This window comes from Triticum urartu, chromosome 1A (assembly GCF_056163025.1).
Source record: "Triticum urartu cultivar PI428250 chromosome 1A, HENAU_Tu73, whole genome shotgun sequence".
Lineage (NCBI taxonomy): Eukaryota > Viridiplantae > Streptophyta > Magnoliopsida > Poales > Poaceae > Triticum > Triticum urartu.
The window spans coordinates 189462740-189485644 of NC_141873.1; the positions used below are offsets into that span (position 1 = coordinate 189462740).

General features: G+C 43.7%; 1 protein-coding gene across 7 annotated transcripts; it reads right to left on the reverse strand.

The window, feature by feature from the left end:
- Positions 1 to 9947: 9947 nt before the first annotated feature.
- LOC125555001 (uncharacterized) lies at positions 9948 to 18757 on the reverse strand. Of its 7 annotated transcripts, none has more exons than XR_015599898.1 (10): positions 14236 to 18121; positions 13505 to 14148; positions 13125 to 13330; positions 12919 to 12995; positions 12271 to 12836; positions 12087 to 12186; positions 11334 to 11798; positions 11187 to 11240; positions 10858 to 11097; positions 9948 to 10766 (listed from the first exon to the last, which is right to left on the reverse strand). XR_015599898.1 is itself a non-coding variant. In XM_087517090.1 (9 exons), the coding sequence occupies exons 6-9, from the start codon at positions 11610 to 11612 to the stop codon at positions 10756 to 10758; spliced, it is 567 nt and encodes a 188-aa protein (XP_087373216.1). In that variant the 5' UTR covers positions 11613 to 11798; positions 12087 to 12186; positions 12271 to 12836; positions 12919 to 13041; positions 13125 to 13330; positions 18140 to 18757; the 3' UTR covers positions 9948 to 10755. The 7 variants fall into 7 exon arrangements, 2 of the variants coding, with proteins under 2 accessions (XP_087373216.1, XP_087373210.1); XR_015599895.1 differs by having other exon boundaries at positions 10875 to 11097; positions 12919 to 13041; XR_015599891.1 differs by having other exon boundaries at positions 12919 to 13041.
- Between the last annotated feature and the right edge of the window lie 4148 nt (positions 18758 to 22905).

Sequence of the window (22905 nt, forward strand, 5' to 3'; positions counted from 1 at the left end):
AGGCAGGGGGGCGCGCCCAGGGGGGTAGGCGCGCCCCCACCCTCATGGACAGGGTGTGGGCCCCTGACGTGGATTCTTCTTCCAATATTTTTTATATATTCCAAAAATAATCTTCGTTGATATTCAGGTCATTCCGAGAACATTTATTTCTGCACAAAAATAACATCATGGCAATTCTGCTGAAAACAGCGTCAGTCAGGGTTAGTTCCATTCAAATCATGCAAGTTAGAGTTCAAAACAAGGGCAAAAGTGTTTGGAAAAGTAGATACGACGGAGACGTATCAACTCCCCCAAGCTTAAACCTTTGCTTGTCCTTAGAAATTCAGTTGACAAACTGAAAATGATAAAGAAAAACTTTTACAAACTCTGTTTGCTCTTGTTGTTGTAAATATGTAAAGCCAGCATTCAAGTTTTCAGCAAAGATTATGAACTAACCATATTCACAATAACATTTAGGTCTCATGTTTACTCATATCAATGGCATAATCAACCAGCGAGAAATAATAATAAATCCCGGATGACAACACTTTCTCAAAACAATCATAATATGATATAACAAGATGGTATCTCGCTAGCCCTTTCCGAGACCGAAAAACATAAATGCAGAGCACCTTTAAAGATCAAGGACTGACTAGACATTGTAATTCATGGTAAAAGAGATCCAGTCAAGTCATACTTAATGTAAACTAACAGTAATACATGCAAATGACAGCGGTGCTCTCCAACTGGTGCTTTTTAATAAGAGGATGATGACTCAACATAAAAGTAAGTGGATAAGCCCTTCACAGAGGGAAGCAGGGATTTGTAGAGGTGCCAGAGCTCGATTTTGAAATAGAGATGAATAATATTTTGAGCGGTATACTTTCATTGTAAACATAACAACCGAGAGATCTCGATATTTTCCATGCTACACACATTATAGGCGGTTCCCAAGTAGAATGGTAAAGTTTATACTCCCCCACCACCAACAAGCATCAATCCATGGCTTGCCCGAAACAACGGGTGCCTCCAACTAACAACAATCCTGGGGGAGTTTAGTTTGCAATTATTTTCATTTGATTTGAGCATGGGACTGGGCATCCTGGTGACTAGCCATTTTCTCGTGAATGAGGAGCAGAGTCCACTCCTCTTGAGAATAACCCGCCTAGCATGGAGGATACAGACATCCCTAGTTGATACATGAACTATTCGAGCATACAAAGCAGAATGTTTATTTGAAGGTTTAGAGTTTGGCACATACAAATTTACTTGGAATGGCAGGTAGATACCGTAAATAGGAAGGTATGGTGGACTCATATGGAATAACTTTGGGGTTTATGGAATTGGATGCACACGCAGTATTCCCTCTTAGTACAAGTGAAGGCTAGAAAAAGACTGGGAAGCGGCCAGCTAGAGAGCGACAACAGTCATGAACATGCATTAAAATTAATCAACACCAAATGCAAGCATGAGTAGGATATAATGCACCATGAACATAAATATCGTAGAGGCTATGTTGATTTTGTTTCAACTACATGCGTGAACATGTGCCAAGTCAAGCCACTCGAATCATTCAAAGGAGGATACCACCCTATCATACCACATCATAACCATTTTAATAGCATGTTGGCACGCAAGGTAAACCATTATAAACTCCTAGCTAATTAAGCATGGCATAAGCAACTACAATCTCTAATTGTCATTGCAAACATGTTTCTTTCATAATAGGCTGAATTAGGAACGATGAACTAATCATATTTACAAAAACAAGAGAGGTCAAGCTCATACCAGCTTTTCTCATCTCAATCAGTTCATCATATATCATCATTATTGCCTTTCACTTGCACGACCAAATAGTGTGGATAATAATAATATTGCATGTGCATTGGACTAAGCTAGAATCTGCAAGCATTCAATTCAAGAGATAAGACAAGGTAATACGGGTTCTCTGTTAGATCAACAATAATGCATATAAGAGCCACTCAACATTTTCATTATGGTCTTCTCCTCTCAACCCCCAAAGAAAAGAAATAAACAAAACTATTTATACGGGAAAGCTCCCAACAAGCAAAAGAAGAACGAGAAATATTTTTGGTTTTTCTTTTTAATTACTACTACTACTACAGGCATGGAAAGTAAACTAACTAAAAGCTACAACTAATTTTTTTGGTTTTTTCTTAAGGTTTTTCAAACACACAAGAAGAAAGCTTAAAAAGAAATTAAACTAGCATGGATGATACAATGAAAAAGTATGAGCACCGACAATGGGCATGAGTGTGTGAACATGAATGCAACGTCGGTGAGAAATACATACTCCCCCAAGCTTAGGCTTTTGGCCTAAGTTGGTCTATGCCCATGGATGGCCTGGTGGATAGCCGAAATTGAAGTTGTGGTCGTACTGAGATGCATGAGCTATTGCCTGAAGAGCTGCACCTTGGAGGCAGGCTGCCTCCGTCCTCCTCTCGTACTCATCCGCCTCCTCCCTGGTTATAACATATCTCCTTTTTGCCTAAAAGTCAAAAAAGCAGGAGCAGGGAGAGCGACGTGATAGGTGCGTCATCTGTCAAAGATTACTCGGTACTGGAGGGACTGATTGTTCCTCTCAACGAACTGATGACGAACCATAGCATCATAATCTAAATAAGCAGGAGGCAACTCAATATCATATCCATGAATGGGTATCTCAAGAAAATCAGCTAAACGGGTTGCATAATTCCACCAAAGAAATCTCCATTAATTTTGTTATTATGCAACCTACATGCAACAATGGCCCCCAAGTTATATTGTCTATCTCCTAATACATCACTCTTGGGAACACTAAGATCTGGCACACACATGTGACATGCCTCATCCTTACCATTTATGCATCTACCTATAAAGAGAGCAAAATAATGTATAGCAGGAAAATGAATGCTCCCTATGATAGCTTGCGTGATTTCCCTAGATTCCCCCACAGTGATACTAGCAAGAAAATCCTTATATTCAGATTTACGAGGTTCACTAACATTACCCCACTTTGGGAGTTTACAAGCAGTATTAAAATCTTCTAAGTCCATGGTATAAGATTTATCATAAAGATCAAACAGGACAGTTTGAGAATTGCGTGATGATGTAAATTCAAACCTTCTCACAAGGGAATCAGTGAGGTAGTAGTACTGACGACACTTATCTGCCTCGAAGCTCTCAAGATCAGCATTATGCACATATGCGTCAAATTACTCCTTGATTCCTGCTCGAACAATGAAGCCCTCTGACGGCCATTCACAAGGCCGCAATTGAGCCTTCCTTAGTAGTTCATTGTCCGGCTCGCGTATTGCGGGCCTGGGTCCTTGTTTCCTTGAGGAACCACCTTGGTACATTTTCCTAAACATATTTCTTCCTCTGAAAAATTCTGAAATTTTTAGTAACTTAAAATAAAAGTGAACCAAACTCAACAAAATTGATAGCAACTACTCCTACAAGTGCCTAGAGGCTATATCATGCATTAAAACTACTTTTGACCACATAAATTTGACATTCAAGCTCAAGAACAGGGTCACCTAAGCAGCAAAAAATTGCAATGAATAAAGAACTAGAACAAAAACTAATTGGACTATTGGAGGAGTCACATACCAAAGAACAATCCCCCAAAGAAGTTTTGTGAGAGGAGCTTTGAGCAAGGAGATCAAAAATGGCAGCAAATGAGCAAGAACTCGGGTTTGAGCTGGCTAGTGATTTTTTCTGGAGCAAGAAGAAGTGTGTGGGTGCAAGGATAAATGGAGGGGGCCCACGTGGGGTCCACGAGGCAGGGGGCGCACCCAGGGGGCGGGCGCGCCCTCCACCCTCATGGGCACGTGGCTGCTCCCCCTGTTGTGTTCTTAGTGCCTAAAATTCTCAAATATTCTAGAAAAAATTATATTTTATTTTCAGGGCATTTGGAGAACTTTTATTTTTGGGGTATTTTTTATTGCATGGATAATTCAGAAAACAGACAGAAAATACTATTTTTACTTTATTTAATCTAAATAACAGAAAGTAAAAAGAGGGTACAGAGAGTTGTGTTTTCTAACTTCATCCATCTCATGCTCATCAAAAGGAATCCAATAACAAGGTTGATCAAGTCTTGTTAACAAACTCATTCCGAATCGCATGAAATCGGAGAAATTTTGAATAACACTAGGTTACCTCAACCAGGATATGCACATCCCCAACAATAAGAATATCATATTTCTTCTTAATAGTAGGAAGAGGAAATTCAAAACCTCCAATAGTAATGGTTGAAATTTTTCCAATAGAATTAATACTATAGACTTGAGGTTGTTTCCTGGGAAAGTGTACCGTATGCTCATTACCATTAACATGAAAAGTGACATTGCCTTTGTTGCAATCAATAACAGCCCCTGCAGTATTCAAAAGGGGTCTACCAAGGATAATCGACATACTATCGTCCTCGGGAATATCAATAAAAACAAAGTCCGTTAAAATAGTAACGTTTGCAACCACAACAGGCACATCCTCACAAATACCGACATGTATAGCAGTTGATTTATCAGCCATTTGCAAAGATATTTCAGTAGGTGTCAACTTATTCAAATCAAGTCTACGATATAAATAGAGAGGCATAACACTAACACCGGCTCCAAGATCACATAAAGCCGTTTTAACATAGTTTCTTTTAATGGAGCATGGTATAGTCGGTACTCCTGGATCTCCAAGTTTCTTTGGTATTCCACCCTTGAAAGTGTAATTAGCAAGCATGGTGGAAATCTCAGCTTCCGGTATCTTTCTTTTATTTGTAACAATATCTTTCATGTATTTAGCATAAGGGTTCATTTTAAGCATATCAGTCAAACGCATACGCAAAAAGATAGGTCTAATCATTTCAGCAAAGCGCTCGAAATCCTCATCATCCTTTTTCTTGGATGGTTTAGGAGGAAAATGCATGGGTTTCTGAACCCATGGTTCTCTTTCTTTACCGTGCTTCCTAGCAACAAAGTCTCTCTTATCATAACGTTGATTCTTTGATTGTGGGTTATCAAGATCAACAACAGGTTCAATTTCTACATCATTATTATTGCTAGGTTGAGCATCAACATGAACATCATCATTAACATTATCACTAGGTTCATGTTCATTACCAAATTGTGTTTCGGCATCAGAAATAGAAATATCATTGGGATTCTCAGGTGTGTCAACAACAGGTTCACTAGAAGCATGCAAAGTCCTATCATTTTTCTTTTTCTTCCTCTTAGAAGGACTAGGTGTATCAACATTAGTTCTCTGAGAATCTTGCTCAATTCTCTTAGGGTGGCCCACAGGATACAAGGGTTCCTGAGTCATTTTACCTCCTCTAGTCATAACTCTAACATCATTATCATTTTTCTTATTATTTAATTCATTGAGCAAATCATTCTGAGCTTTAAGTACTTGTTCTACTTGAGTGGTAACCATAGAAGCATGTTTACTAATAAGTTTAAGTTCACCTTTAACTCTAGACATATAATCACTCAAGTGTTCAAGCATATCAACATTGTGTTTCAATTGTCTACCAACATAAGCATTGAAGTTTTCTTGTTTAACTATAAAGCCATCAAACTCATCCAAGCATTGGCTAGCAAACTTAGTAAATGGGATTTCACATTTATCAAATCTATAGAGAGAATTTACCTTCACTACCTGTGTCGGGTTATCAAGACCATGTATTTCTTCAATAGGTGGTAAATTCTTAACATCTTCAGCTTTAATGCCTTTTTCTTTCATAGATTTCTTTGCCTCTTGCATATCTTCAGGACTGAGAAATAGAATACCCCTTTTCTTAGGAGTTGGTTCAGAAAGTGTCCAATTATGTTCATTAGTCAACATATTATTCAATAGCAATTAAGCTTGATCAACAGTTCTTTTCCTGAAAACACAACCAGCACAACTATCCAGGTGGTCTCTCGAAGTATCGGTTAGTCCATTATAAAAGATATCAAATATTTCATTTTTCTTGAGAGGATGATCATGCAAAGCATTAAGTAAACGGAGAAGCCTCCCCCAAGCTTGTGGGAGACTCTCTTCTTCAATTTGCACAAAATTATATATTTCCCTTAATGCAGCTTGTTTCTTATGAGCGGGGAAATATTTAGTAGAGAAGTAATAAATCATATCCTGGGGACTACACACACAACCAGGATCAAGAGAATTAAACCATGGTTTAGCATCACCCTTTAATGAGAACGGAAATAACTTAAGGATAAAGTAATAGCGAGTTTTCTCATCATGAGTAAACAGGGTGGCTATATCATTTAATTTACTAAGATGTGCCACAACAGTTTCAGATTCATAACCATAAAAAGGACCAGATTCAACCAAAGTAATTAACTCGGGGTCGACAGAGAAATCATAATCCTTATCAGTAATAAAGATAGGTGAAGTAGCAAAAGCAGGGTCATATTTCATTCTAGCATTCAAAGACTTTTTTTTAAGCTTAGCTAATAATTTCTTAAGATCAGATCTATCATTGCAAGCAAGAAAGTCTCTAGTAGTTTCTTCATCCATAACATAACCCTCAGGCACAATTGGCAATTCATATCTAGGGGGAGAATCTTCATCATCACTTTCATCAATATTATCAGTTTCAATAATTTCATTCTCTCTAGCCCTAGCAAGTTGTTCATCAAGAAATTCACCTAGTGGCATAGTAGTATCAAGCATAGAAGTAGTTTCATCATAAGTATCATGCAAAGCAGAAGTGGCATCATCAATAACATGCGACATATCAGAATGAATAGCAGGTGTAGGTGTCGCAAGTTTACTCAGAACAGAAGGTGAATCAATTGTAGAGCTAGATTGTCCTCCAGCTGGGCCTTCTCCGCATACACCTTCTTCTCCAGCTCCTCCTGGCAGCGGCGCTCCACGGCCTGCGCCCGCGCCAGCTGCTTCAGCTCCGTGTCATGGCCGGCAACCGCATCTTCTCAAGCCTTTAGCTTCTCCTCCCGTGCCTCGTGCTGACGTGCTTCGGCAGGCTCGCTAAGATAAGTCACACATTCAAGCTGGCTTGGCACTACGGCTCGAGATTTTTGGCTCTTACAGCCTTGCTCCGGCAATGCCGCCTTCCTTTTCTGCCTTTAGGAAGCTACTTGCACGCTAAGGGGGACCTCTTGAGTATCGCGCCTCAGGAGCTCTTACTGGGCCTTGGGCCGCCCACCTCCTGGCCTTGACCACGACATCACGACCTGGCATACCAGCGACGGCTGAAGCCCGCCTGGGGACTGGGACCTGTCGGCGTAGAGCACTAAGCTACCATGAGGACGAAAAGGGGAGATAATGCCATAGCAAGAGACGCAATCGCCAATTTCATAATAAGAATAACGTTGATGCAAAAGCACTACATATTCTTTACACACCGCCACGGGGTTCGTCTCGATTCCTTGAAGGGGACCAAAAAGGAGGTTTCCAGGAGCCATATTTACAGATGTCATCGCCGACGCCATCATCAACAGTGGGCCACGAGGGGCCGACACCTACCCCATCCAGATCAATGACGACGACGAGCAGACACCGCTGCTATGCTCCGGGCACGGCGGGAGCTCGAGGGCACGTAGCCGTCGTCTCTCGTCTCCGGAGTCTCGTCAAGCTCAGCTGAGTCGCTGGATTCCTAGGCGCCGTCACTGCTGCTGGAGGAGTTGTCAGCAAGGCCGAGGGCGGGCCCAGCGCCTGCCGCTGCACCGTCCTGGCGACCCCCTCCAGGGCAACACTCCAAGCAGCTGCATACCTTGTCGAAGACCTTGAAGAACAGCATGGAGGCGCCGTCATACTCAAAATGGATGGAGAGGGCCCCCTCCGCATGGCAGGCATGGGCAACCTCTCCCCATCCACGAGTCATGAAGATCTTGCCCGCGGAGACAACCTCGACCTCCGCTCCCGTTGCCGGGGTGTTGCATTCGGCGTGCTGCAACCACAGCTCGAGCGGCCCCTCGGCGGCATCTCTTCAGCGAAGAACTGCGGGAATCTGATCCACGTGCGTGGTGGCATCGCCGCCCACATCACAAACTCACAGGATGAGCCCTCGGCATGAGTTTGTCGGTCGACAGCTTGGGCCACCACGACCTGGCCACTGTGGCCGCGACGCGAGCGGCGCGGGGTGCCGCCTCCTCCTCCAGGGCCTTGCGCTTGGGCATGCAAGGGCAGCGGGTAGCCTGGGGGAGGCCGCTCGTACCAGGGCCTCGTCACCTCCTGCCTCACGATGACGCCGAAGGGGCGGACCAATCTCTTCTTCGGCGGAAGTGGCCCCTGCTCTTCACGATGGGTCTTTCCATTCTCCGCGATAGAGAATCTCCTTATCAGCGCCATGGGTGTTGCAGCAAGACGGCGGAGCAAAGAGGAAGAAGAAGAAGCAAATGGAGTGGAGGAGAAGATGAGCAACGGGGGCTCCGCCCCTCTCCTCATTTATAGTCAGAGGGAGGCCAATCGCCGACCTCCATGATCACATGTAATGATGGTTTTCCTCCTACATGCAGTAGGGTCTCGTCAAATCGAACGATTGCCGAGGCGGCGTGGGGAAGCGGAGGCATCCACGTCCCATCAATCGCCACACATCAATTAAGCCCGCAGGCGGTTGGGGTCCGCGGCGCTCCGCACTTGACTTTTGGCTTCACCTCATAGCCAAGGTCGAGCACGCCTTGGGCCCAGGGGCTACTGTCGGCGTTTCGGGACCGGAGGTGCCCAGACTTGCCTGCCCGCGGGCCAGTGCGTGGCTCCACCAACGGCCTAGTATGGCCCATCTTTAGCAGCAACCACTCAAGACCCTCGCGAGGCGGATGACACCAAGACCTCCCCAGGAGCAGCCTCACTAGGCTGGCTCCCGAAGAGCGGAGATCTCTATGCAAGGGGCACCTCATGAGGTTCACGTGACGTAAGCCATGACGACCAAGGCCAAGCGGGTGCCAGCATGTGCAGTGTACCAGTTTCCTCTATCGTACTAAAGAGGCAGGCGCAGGCGAGGAGTCCTGAGGCATCATGCAAAGGTTTCCATATCGGTGCAACAAGACCAAGACCAGCAGGACGGAAGGACGGAGGTCACCACAGAGCCCACAGCAGCATCGCCACCAGAGCCTTTGGCAGGCGAAGACCATCTTTTGTCAGGACGGCTTGTACTAGTTGTCTCCCTTCAAACTTGGCCGTCATCAACATCCATGCCAAGCACAGTCACGGAGGCCATGGCGCGAGCTCAGCTATTCACTACACCACACCCCACTATAGCTAACACACGTGTGTGTTGGTAAATACACGCTTTACCGACAAACAAGGTGTTTGCATGGACATTTACCGACACACTAGATGTTGGGTAGTGTCTGTCCGCATCTGAGCTGTCAAGAGTTGGATATGCCGACAGACACCTATCTTACCGTCGGTCTATCTGTTGGTAAGTGTTCCACTTCTTAACAGACACTTGTGCCACTAAGTTGTTTTCTTGCTGACAGCATGTGTGTCCCTATGTATTTCGCTTCCCGACAGCTCATGTATTGCTACATATTTTTACTTCCTGTCAGACGGTGTGCCACGAATTTTCTTTTTGCCAACAGACGGTGTGCTCATAGGTATTTCACTTCCCAACAGCTGACGTGTCCACAAACCTTGCTTGCTGACAGACTTAATCCGTCGTCAAGTATATTGCTTGCCAACAAACATGCCATCAGTACATTTTGTGTTTGTGGACAGTCAGTTGCGCTGGTAAACATTACACATGCCGACAGATTAGTCGTCTCTTTACAATTTACTTGCCAACGGACAAACTGACAGCACAATCTACTTCCCAACACACAACACAATTTACTTCCCAACAAACAGTATGGTATAAAAAGCTAAGTGCTCACAGACTAATAATTCTAATTCAGATCAAAATTCTCAGCACACAAATATGATTAAATCTACATCTGAGAACAACACACTCTTTGCACCAAAGTCAACCATCATTCATAAATCAAATGAAGCTCACATATTCATGGTAGATCTCACAAATCTGATTGATAGCATACAGATCATGTAATTCAGTACAAACCAGACAACAAAATGAGACAACTTAAATTGCATATTCCCAAAAGCATGCCAATGTTCATTGCTCAGGCATCTACAACGAAGGGTCGAAATTCTTCCTCCGGTTCTCGTCCGCAAAAGACACATATACACAAGGGTCAATTTCAGCGCCATTTTAACATATTTTAGACAAAATTTGACAGCATGCCACCACAAAAATATATACATGACAGTAAAATTATAGTAAGCCATTCATGTCCATAATTCCAGGTTTTCAGCAGGAAAAACATGTACTATGTGGAAGGATATGAGTATAGAATACCAACCATAAAGACAAGCAACACCCGCCATGGCAGGACCACAATGTGTAACAAAACAATAAGCCATACGCTGAGAACTGGTTGTACCACATCCAACTATAATCTCAAGTTTTAGTAAAACTCCATTCGTCCATTCAGTAAAACAAAAGCTAAAGCATATGTATCAATACATGTGTAACTGCATGCTGGACTATATCTAAGGTTGTCTCCATTCACCTAGCAAAACAAAGTTACAGGAGTCATAGGTATACGACAATTTTTTGTATTTTATATGGGAACAAAGAGCACACGAAACCATCAAGTTAGATGTTTCTCGCAGTGTATATGGGAACTGGCACCAAATCTGAAGATCAAGAAGCAAAACTAGGTGCAAAAGTTGATCAAGGAGCACAATTACTCACAATGAACAGGAGCAACTTACTGAAGATGCTGAACCTTGGATGTTTTTGTTGCCCTTTCTTCATTCACAATCTGAAAGAAAGAGGACGAACAATATTGAGGCAATGAATCATGTGTATCAGTAACCATACATGTAATATAATAAGCAGAGTTTAGCGTATACGTTTAGGTGCGGCCAACCTATAGAATGCCCAACGCAATCTGCCAGCATCTTCAGCTTTCCATGTTGCCGAGGAAGTATATGATCACCTCTCATCACACTATTCACAACTACTTCATGGTACTCAACACCTAAAAGAGATCCTCCCACACGTGCTTCTGGATTAGATGTTTGGAGAGTAGCCTTAGCCACGGGTTGACCACATGGCCTCTCAACAGAAAGTAGAACAACCTCTTTCCCACCCTAGAAATGGAACGATGTTATACTTCACTACAGAATCATACATTATACAACCATGAATAGGGTGGAGCCTTGGGGGTGGAGTTACATACCCCCTCGTGTCCTCTAGTGGGTTGGAGTGGAGCTCTTCCTCTAATAGGAACCATCTACATTTGCATGAGATAATTCATCAGCAGGTCACGATTCATTAACATTTGCATAGATCAATTCATTCATCATTAACATGGTCGAAATCATACCACATCAGCATCATGATTGTTCATCATGTCCTCATGCACATTATGATCACCATAATCACTAGAAACTCCTCTCATCTGAGTGGTTGGTGAAGGATTAGATCCATGTTCCAGTGTAGGAGAGGACGCACGATCTGTTGCATCATCATCAAGTATCTCTTCCTGTCCTTTGCCACCTTTCACTATTTCCCTAAGTTCTCTGACCTCATCGAATAGTCGATGTAGAGCGCCCTTCAACAATATGTTTTGCTCTTCTGTTTTCTGGCTAGCACGGATTGCCATCTATACACTTGTGGATGCACATGAGCGGTACCCATCAATGCCCAGAGTAGCAGGAGTTGGTCCTAAACCAACTCCACGTACATATCCCCTTGGTTCACGACCAAATACATGGGAAAATAGATCGCATTTCTCTATGGGTCTTTCAAGCAATTCAGGATGAAGGATTGCAGGTTTCTTAAGTTCATCCTACAAGAAAATTTGAATAACAGAATAACCAAAATCTCCAACATGGAAAGAAAATTGAAGGCTATTATATGTTCTACTACTTGATTTTTCAATTGGTTATGTAAATTACAAAAGTATCTATGAAACACACCCATGCACTATTGTATAGAAATCACCAAAGTTGCAGTTTGGTCCAAGATGTTTAATCCAAATTTAAGGCTATGAATATGTTCTTAAAACACAAAATCTATAACTACCAGATTAATGTAGCAGCAATGGATCTGGCACATAATCAGTTGAGATACTTACAATTTTTGGTTGAGCTTTAGCTAGAGCATTCCCATCTTTTTTTAGTATGGGTCTTCATAAATAACTCATGCCTACCTAGCTCACGACCATACTCTTTAGCCTGCATAAAAAAATAGTTCAGTCATGCACAACACACCAAATAATAGAACATAGAAGTTGAGAACAGTAAAGAACAATTGCATACACATTCATCTCCAACACGTGCAAAGCTTTTGCTTCCAGTTATATGAGGTGTTACCACCTTAGAACGATTCTGTTTGCCGCGTATGCTACGCTCTAGCCCTTCCTCAGATAACTAGTGATTGACCAACCATTTCCATTGTTCAGGATCTATTCTATCATCACAGCGTTCAATAAGCTCATCCTTTGTGAGAATCTTCAAGGGGTCATCAATTTTGAAAGCCTTTTCCTTCATATCAGCTTTGAAAGCTCTCCATTTCTTCGCAGCAGTCTGCAAGGAATAATTCTTGAGCCAGTACTCCATCACATATATTGCAGATAGGTCATCAATTAGTTTTTCATTATGTTCAACCAGGACATCTCTCCAATCAGCTTTGTCCACAGGGAACAACCTAGTTCTTATAAGTGTTGTGACTGCAGCAGGAAATTCTTTTGAGCCAGGTCCAATTGATTGTTTTAGTTTGTTATATTTCAATTTGATCAATGGTCGTTTTTCATTTGCTCTTGCCCACAAGATCTCCTTTCTAGTAAACTTCCTCGTTGTCTTCTCCGCATCAACTTCTTTAGGATCTGATTTATGCAGAAAAAGGTCAAATGTTGATACTATAAGGTTACACTTTCAGCAATGGTACAATGAATAATAGAATGATACCTTCTTCCACTTCTTGATTATCTTCAACAGTCTGATCAGCAATAGCTTCTTGATTTTGTGTGTCAATGTTTGATGGCCTAGGCCGCAGATATCACGTTCAATTATCAGATCAGTTTGTGTTGTCTACAACAGGTAAAGATGGATAATTATTGCATGCATAAACGATAGCTGAGCTAATCACTAGGACTGCATATGAGTCAACACACCTTAGGAGCTTTCTTACGAGTACTGGCAGACTTGCTCTTTTTCGCAGCACAATCATGTAGGATGGATTCTATATTGACAGCATCCTTTTTTGATCTTGGTGCCATATCTTCCATCCTACTACGATTATCTCTAATATTTGCAGCCCTCAAGTCCTCATACTGTTTGGCATAGACTTCATCCTCTCTTCCTCCTTTTGACATTCCCCCTGAAATGCATAAAACATATATGTTACATTATAGATGATGACAAGGAAGAGATAACAAAAATAGAGGTCAAGAATTAATATGATTGTGAGGAACATAGAATGACAAGAAGTAAATTGGAAGAAATAAAGAACAACAAACAGATAACAACAAATACATGATTGCAAAAAACTTACTTCCTCTTCTCATTTGATTTAGTTGTATCATTTCTAACCAAGATATCATCACCAAGAACCTTAAAATTTGCATTTAAATTTATAGGAATAACCGGTTCCTGCAATAAATACTCCAGATGCTGATTTCTCACTTCATCAATGTCATAAAGGTCACGCGGCGGTGAGACCCTTACAGCGGACCAATCTTTATTTTGTTTATCAGGAACATAATAAACTTGACATGCTTGCGATGATAAAATGAAAGGTTCATCCATGTGATTTTCACCGGTGCTGATAATGTGTGCCATGTGTACACTAGTTACACCAAACTTATCAGTCTTCACCCATTTACCTTGTACTCTGTTGTCAAACCAACCACATTTCAAAAGCACAATGTTTCCTTTCCGATGATAGGTCATTTCTAAGATTTCAGTAATAACACCATAATATGCCTTAGTTTGAGTATGTCCAGAAATGCTCACAGTTTGTCCAACTAAAGCTACTCCATAGCTTTGCCTGGGTCTACCCTGATGATATGATTCCGTGTCGAAAACATATCCATTTATGGCATAGCTATTATACTTCTTGGCAACCATTAAAGGGCCTGCAGCTAGGGCTATTACTTCTTCCTCAATATGTTCACCACTTCTAAGTAACCCAAGAACCTGTAATAAGTTAATGATATTGTCAAACTGTTTATCTTGTAGATATCCATGCCTATTGAAGCAAATAAGATTTAATTATCTACTTACATGAATTCGCAACCACTCATGGAATGTTTCATGATGTATACGTTGTCTAGATTGATGTCCAAGAGAGGAAAGGTATTCAAAGTGCTTTCTGTGAATATAACTATAGTAACTTAAGGAAAGGTTCCATATGGTTGCAGTAAGCCTAGAACGAAATAAGATAAATCACTTACTTGAGGAAAGGTTCCATATGGTTAGAATTATATAAGACATAGTTGTGAGCTTGAAGCCAAGCTTTGTGGTCTAAGGTCACATTACAATTGCCAACCAAAGCTCTACCAACATTCTTGGAGAAGTATGACAACATATCTTGAGAGTCATCATCATTTCCAACTTGGTTGGTGCCATCATCATTTCTAGCTTTCCGATTATGTCTGGTCTCACAACCATTTAAGTATCTAGAGCAAAATGTAAGGCTCTCATCAAATATATAACCCTCAGCTTTGAGCCCTCAGGATGACTTGTTGTTCGAACATATCTTTTTAAAGTCATCAAGAACCTAAATAGATTCAGATTAACCATGTCAAGTTATGCATAGACTAAATGCATGTTTTCATATAGATGTTTTTTTAAATTATACCTCTCCACTGGGTACATATTGCGGGACTGCACTGTGCCACCAAGTCGAACTTGGCTAGGAAGATGAACCATCAAGTGCACCATAGAATCAAAAAAAGAAGGTGGGAATATAGTCTCTAAAATGGACAATGTCTTAGCTATTTCTTCCTCAAGCTGTTGCATATCACTTATGCGCACAACAGGAGAATAAATTATCTTGAAGAAATTGCTTACACGGGTAAGTGCTATGACAACTCCTTCTGGGAATATTCCTCGAATTGCTATTGGAAGAAATTGCTGCAGCAAGATGTGATTATCATGGCTTTTTAGCCCAACTAACTTCTTTGCATTAACATCTACACGACAGCTTATATTTGATGCATAGCCATCAAGAAACTTAACACCTTTGAGCCATTCACATAATATCTTCTTCTGCTCAGGAGTCAAGTAGTATGGGCCACGAGGAATATAGATTTTACCTTCCACTTCATAAGGATGAAGATCTTTCCTTATTTTTAGATCTCTAACATCATATCGAGAATTTAGATTATCTTTGGATTTACCAGCAATTCCTAAAAGTGTGTTAAATATAGTATCACACACATTCTTTTCAATATGCATAACATCCAAATTATGCCGAAGAAGTAAATCCTTCCAGTAGGGAAGCCTAAAGAAAATAGATTTCTTTTTCCATAGAATTGGTGGATCTCCTTTCTTGCGTTTTTTTGTAGGCTTGTTCCCACTTGGGTCCTTACCAAAAACAACATTCAGATTCTCTGTTTGTTTCAGAATGTCCTCTCTAGACCGTGGAGAAGGTGCTACCCTGACCTCTTCTGCTTCAAACTGTTTTTTATCCAATCTAAACATATGATTTTCATCTAAGAACCGGCGATGCCCCATATAACATGTTTTTGTACCATTCTTCAGTCTTAGAAAAGAAGTTTCTGAATGGCACTCAGGGAAAGCAACATCTCCCGAGGTAGGGCAACCATGAGCATATCCTAATCCAGGGAAGTTAGCGATGATGCATAATATTGCAGCTTTCATTAGGAAGAATTCACGCTGGGAGGCATCATAAGTCCAAATGCCCTTGCGCCATAATAGTTCCAGATCTTCAATCAATGGCTCTAGATAGACATCAATATCATTACCTGGAGATTTTGGACCAGAAATCAAAGAGGACACGATGAAGTTGTCTTGTTTCATTATCATCCAAGGTGGGAGGTTATATGGAATTAGAAGAACAGGACAAGTGCTATGGCTACTATGCAAAGACCCAAAAGGATTGAAGCCATCGGTTGCCAATGCTAATCTAACATTGCGACTGTCACCACTAAATTCAGGATGTTCACTATCAATGTGTTTCCAGTTAGGAGAATCTGCTGGATGCCTAAGCAATCCATCTTTTGTGCGCTCTTTATCATGCCACCTCATATTAGCTGCCTTCTCTGGGTTGAGGAATTATCATGCCACCTCATATTAGCTGCCTTCTCTGGGTTGAGGAACAACCTTTGGAGACGTTCCTTAATTGGGAAATATCTAAGGACCTTCCTAGGAACTCGGTTAACACGTTTCCCGTCAAGGCTAGTCCTTTCCACTTTCCACCTAGAAGTACTACAAACTGGGCACTTCTGTTTGTTTAGATGTTGCTTCCAAAACAGTATGCAATCATGTTCACAAGCATGGATAGTTATGTATCCCAGACCAATATGTTTAACTAACTTTCTTGCTTCATGGAATTTCTTTGGCAGAGTACAGCCATCAGGGAAAGCCTCTCCAAGCAACTCTAGTAACATATCAAAGCTTTTGTTACTCCATCCTCCAAGGAATTTAGTATGGAGCAACCGAACTATTTAATTCAATTTTGAGATTTTTTTGCACCCAGTATACAGATCTTGACTAGCATCATCAACTAACTTGTAAAAATTTGCCACCCCCGCATCATTAACCCCTTCATTAGACTTTTTTAACTCCTTCAGCATCAACACTAGGGTCATCATCCCCTAGATCAGCATCCACATCTGGACCCCCGATATCACCTATGCCATAACCATGACCAATATGTCTAAGCATTTCATCCATCTCATCATGATTTTCTGCAATATGTTCTAGCCCTTCATGTGTACTAGCAATATGACGTGCATGACTAGATGATGACTCCCCATGAAATAACCACAATTTGTATTCATGTTTGAATCCTTTACAGATCAAATGCTCAAAATAGTGTTTCTGTTTCTCCAAGAACAATTACCACACTTTTTGCAGGGGCATAAGATCTTATTTCCTTTTCCTGAATGGGCAAATGCAAACTCTACAAATCCATTAACTCCCTGTACATAAGGTGGTGTGGTCCTACATGTGCAATTACTAGACTTTTAGAAAAAACACTATATTTAACATAAAAAGAATTCAATTTTGGTATAGATACCTAGCCCCGTCCATCCATCCTCTATCCATTATTGACTTGTAGTAAACATCAATTTCAGCAATTACTAGTACACATGTGGTGACAGACAAGCATAAAACTGTAGTGAGCAACATTATGATGAGAAATACAAAGAAAATGCATACATAGGCGATTACATTTAGTTTTCAACTTAAACACAGGCACAACCAGGGGCAGAGCTGGAGAAAATGTAACCCTGATGCACGCCAAATTTTCAAGCAAAAATTGTGCAGTGCATCAATTAAGTTAACTGTAACAAATGACCACAAATTCAATTATCTTGGCTTGAGACTACAACAGTGCGTCAATTCAATTAACCTGTTGGCTAGTGCAGATCAGGACATAATTTCAATGAATCTGGTGAAAGTACTAAATAGTGCTTTTTACAATCTAACCGCAATAGAATTTATACCTTGAGATTTATACCTCGAGGAGTATGAGTGGCGGCTGCTCGCCATGCCCTATGCCAGACAGGTGGTGGCGATCTAGTCGACCCTATAGGAAAGCAGAACCTAAATCGTGTGTGTGGTTTGTGAGCCGCCTTAGACCAAATGGCAAATATCAATACGTGTGTATCAAAACTATCAGTAGGTTGAGATGTGGTCTGTACGTTGGGCTTGTGCTTTTATCTCACGGGCATGCTGCAGTTTGGGTGATGCACACTGCATGATTACGGTGATGCACTAGGCCTAAATTGGTGCTAAGCAGTACTATGAAAATGTTTGGGCCCTGATACATGTGCATCAGGGTAAGTACATTCGGCTCCGCCCCTGGGCACAACTCATAGTTACAAACAAAGATACTCAATCCAAAAATGCACAATAGAGATTGAGAATAACTCAACAAGCTTGCTTCAGCTAGTTTCATGGGAGGGATGTAGATATCTAAAAATTGAGAGCAAACCTTGGGTGGGAGCAGCAACACGTCAGGGGAGCTGCGTCACGTGGCAGATATCACTGGTCAGTGCAGCAGGCCGGTGTACGTAGCAGCCCGACAGAGGAGCGGCGGCCGGTAGTGTAGGTCGCTCGTCAAGGCACCAGGTGGAGTAAGTCCGAGCAGCAATACAACAGAGGGGCAGCAGCCGGATGATGTGTGAGTGGTCGGCGGCCTTCAGGTCGATGGGGAGCAGCGACCAGGAATAGGGAACCGGGGGGAGGGGCGGGGGAGGGGGAGGCATGAATGCTGGTGGCCTTTAGGTGGATAGGGAGCGACGTCCTTGAGAGAGGAGAGCCATGAGTGGTGGTAGCCGCCTTCGGGTCAATGGGGAGCAGCGAGCAGATGCAGGGAACTAGGGGAGCGGCGAGATGGAGCACACAGTGAGATTCAGAGGGTAGCGAGGCATCGCGTGGTGGATGTGCATGGACGGGGGCGGTCAAGGAGATGAACGTCGGCGGCGACAGCGGCAGTGGCGGCGAGGAATAGCGGCGGCAGCGGCGGCGACAACGGCGTGTGTGTGAGAGGCAGATTTGGGAGCGCTGCAATTCCTAGGTTTTGGGGGTACTGGTTGGGCGGTGAGAGGATAGCCACTTTTCTTTTTGAAAATCAGGATACAGCCACTTAGAACACCCGCCCAAAATTTTGCTCGGAAACTAGACCGCTTCAATTTTCGTTCAGTTTTCAAGTGGGCGCGTTAATTTTCTCTAGAGCCTTCCCAACACAACGTGTTGCTGGGCCGAAAACGAGCCCGCTTCAATTTTCGTTCAGTTTTCGACTGGGCGCGTACATTTTCTCTAGAGCCTTGCCGACGCACGATGTGTTGCTGGGCCGAAAACAAGCCCGCTTCAATTTTCGTTTCATTTTCAACTGGGCGCCTAGATTTTTATTTGGGCCTTAAATATTTGCCAACACACGTTGTGTTGCCTGTTTCCCTTATTGCCGTCACACACGCTGTCTCGCTGTACATACTTGCAGACACACCGTGTGCCTAACTTTTGCCAACACATTGTGTGTTTATATGTGGTGGCTTACCAACAGAGGATTTGTTTGTATTTTTACTGACACACGGTATGTTGGCTTATATAAAGATTTACCAACAGACGGCATGTGAGCTATAGTGGGGTGTGGTGTAGTGATTACTGAGGTTCCCGTCAGCAGCCGAGTAGATGGATGAGTGGCGTGCCACCATCCAAAGCCTGCTCGGTTTCGCTGAAGCTGGGGGCTCACGACGAGCTTGTCCACTGCAACCTCCCCAAGCAAAAGCCACTGCCCGCGCCGCTAGCCGTACGAAGGGGGTTGTCCTGATGGTTCAGTCCCCGCCACGGCAGCCGGCGAGGGCGCAGCAGAATCAAGACACCGAGGATGTGTTGATGGCCTCTTCTGACCCTCGAGCATGTCTAGGCCAACGTCGAACCCTGTAAGACAGGCAGCAGGGAGACGCGTGCATTGTCGCCGGACGGCGCCGCAACGAACCCCACCAGACCAACGGGTGCGACGGCCTCAACGTCGACGAGCCTGTGCTCACTATTGGCGGGTGCCTACCCTTCGAGGTCGGCTGCCCTGCCTTTACACGAGAGCTGTGGTGAGTCCTTTGCCCGTCCATTCACACGTTCAAGCCAGAGATACCCGAGAAGTACGACGGGAGGCTGAACCCAACAGAGTTTCTGAGAATCTACACCATCGCTGTTTAGGCTGCCGGGGGAAGAGATGAGAAGGTGTTCGCCAACTACTTCCCTTTGGTCCTCAAGTCCAATGTGAGGTCTTGGCTGATGCACCTGCCGGAGAACTCCATTTCGTCACGGGCAGACCTGTGCCACGAGTTCATTGGTGCCTTCACCGATGGCCACCAAGAGCCCGGCAGGCCCAGCGAGCTGTAGCTTCTCCAGCAGAAGAAAGGAGAAATCCTCCATAAGTATTTGCAGAGATTCAGTAAAGTTCATACAAATATTCCAAAAATATCCATCCGACAGCCGTTATAGCAGCTTTCCAGTCCAATGTGCGCAACTGCCGCATTCGTTCCAAAATGAACGTGTGGTTGCCCAAGACTTTGAAGGATCTATACGCACTGGTGGATAAGTGTGCTCAATGGAGGAAGGAAGGAAGTTGCCCGGAGAGGAGGATTGCATTAATGTTGATTCAGAGGATGAAGATGAATCAAGCAGCCAGAGGAAGGGCAAGAAGCGCAATAAGAAGCCAAGAGATAAGGCAGTGATGACTGTAGAAGGTTCGGGGACACCTAGTACCGGCAAGAAGGCCAAGGCTGAGGCCCCTGGCAAGGAAGCTGCCGCATGCACTGCCTGCTGGGAAGCCGTTATCGCGGAAAAAGTTGGGAAAGGTGATGGGCCTGTTGGGGAACGTTGCAGAAAACAAAAAATTTCCTACTCGTTTCACCAAGATCCATCTAGGAGTTCATCTAGCAATGAGACATCGGATGCATCTACATACCTTTGTAGATCGCGCACGGAAGCGTTCAAAGAACGGTGATGATGTAGTCGAACACGACGTGATCCAAATCACCGATGACTAAGCGCCGAACGGACGGCACCTCCGCGTTCAACACACGTACGGGACGGGAGACGTCTCCTCCTTCTTGATCCAGCAAGGGAAGGAGGAGAGGTTGATGAAGATCCAGCAGCACGACGGCGTGGTGGTGGATGCAGGGCGTCACAGTAGCAGGGCTTCGCCTATACTACGAGAGAGAGACGTAACGGGGAGAGAGGGAGGCGCCAAGGCGCAGGTATGAAGTCCCTCCCTCTCCTCAACTATATATAGGGGTGCCAAGGGGGGGGCGCCGGCCCTAGTAGATGGATCTACTAGGGGGGGGCGGCGGCCAAGGGGTGGGGGGCTTGCCCCCCAAGCAAGGGGGTGCCCCCCTTTAGGGTTTCCCCCAACCCTAGCCGCATGGGCCCTTGGGGGGTTGGCGCCCCAGCCCACTTTGGGCTGGGTCCCTTCCCACTTCAGCCCATAGGGCCCTCCGGGATAGGTGGCCCCACCCGGTGGACCACCGGGACCCTTCCGGTGGTCCCGGTACAATACCGGTGACCCCGAAACTTGTCCCGATGGCCGAAACAACACTTCCTATATATAATTCTTTACCTCCGGACCATTCCGGAACTCCTCGTGACGTCCGGGATCTCATCCGGGACTCCGAACAACATTCGGGTTACTGCATATACATATCTTCACAACCCTAGCGTCACCGAACCTTAAGTGTGTAGACCCTACGGGTTCGGGAGACAAGCAGACATGACCGAGACGACTCTCCGGTCAATAACCAACAGCGGGATCTGGATACCCATGTTGGCTCCCACATGCTCCACGATGATCTCATCGGATGAACCACGATGTCGAGGATTCAATCAACCCCGTATGCAATTCCCTTTGTCAATCGATATGTTACTTGCCCGAGATTCGATCGTCGGTATCCCAATACCTCGTTCAATCTCGTTACCGGCAAGTCACTTTACTCGTACCGTAATGCATGATCCCGTGACCAGACACTTGGTCACTTTGAGCTCATTATGATGATGCATTACCGAGTGGGCCCAGTGATACCTCTCCGTCATACGGAGTGACAAATCCCAGTCTTGATCCGTGTCAACCCAACAGACGCTTTCGGAGATACCCGTAGTCTACCTTTATAGTCACCCAGTTACGTTGTGACGTTTGGTAGACCCAAAGCACTCCTACGGTATCCGGGAGTTACATGATCTCATGGTCTAAGGAAAAGATACTTTGACATTGGAAAACTCTAGCAAACGAACTATACGATCTTGTGCTATGTTTAGGATTGGGTCTTGTCCATCACATCATTCTCCTAATGATGTGATCTCATTATCAATGACATCCAATGTCCATAGCCAGGAAACCATGACTATCTGTTGATCAACGAGCTAGTCAACTAGAGGCTTACTAGGGACATGTTGGTGTCTATTATTCACACATGTATTACGATTTCCGGATAATACAATTATAGCATGAATAAAGACAATTATCATGAACAAGGAAATATAATAATAAAGCTTTTATTATTGCCTCTAGGGCATATTTCCAATAGTCTCCCACTTGCACTAGAGTCAATAATCTAGTTACACTGTGATGAATCGAACACCCATGGAATTCTGGTGTTGATCATGTTTTGCTCTAGGGAGAGGTTTAGTCAACGGATCTGCTACATTCAGGTCCGTATGTACTTTACAAATCTCTATGTCTCCATCTTGAACATTTTCACGAATGGAGTTGAAGCGACGCTTGATGTGCCTTGTCTTCTTGTGAAACCTGGGCTCCTTGGCAAGTGCAATAGCTCCAGTGTTGTCACAAAAGAGTTTGATTGGCCCCGACGCATTGGGTATGACTCCTAGGTCGGTGATGAACTCCTTCACCCATATTGCTTCATGTGCTGCCTCCGAGGCTGCCATGTACTCCGCTTCACATGTAGATCCCGCCACGACGCTTTGCTTGCAACTGCACCAGCTTACTGCCCCACCATTCAAAATATACACGTATCCGGTTTGTGACTTAGAGTCATCCAGATCTGTGTCGAAGCTAGCATCGACGTAACCCTTTACGACGAGCTCTTCGTCACCTCCATAAATGAGAAACATTTCCTTAGTCCTTTTCAGGTACTTCAGGATATTCTTGACCGCTGTCCAGTGTTCCTTGCCGGGATTACTTTGGTACCTTCCTACCAAACTTACGGCAAGGTTTACATCAGGTCTGGTACACAGCATGGC

What these genes read in the sequence shown, in the direction of transcription:
- LOC125555001 (XM_087517084.1), bottom strand. Translation starts at nt 11,612, where the DNA reads ATGGCAATCCGTGCTAGCCAGAAAACAGAAGAGCAAAACATATTGTTG. An exon ending in CCACTAGAGGACACGAGGGG is followed by an intron (nt 11,098 to 11,186) that starts GTATGTAACTCC and finishes TTCCATTTCTAG; the next exon opens with GGTGGGAAAGAGGTTGTTCT. An exon ending in TAGGTTGGCCGCACCTAAAC is followed by an intron (nt 10,767 to 10,857) that starts GTATACGCTAAA and finishes TCTTTCTTTCAG; the next exon opens with ATTGTGAATGAAGAAAGGGC.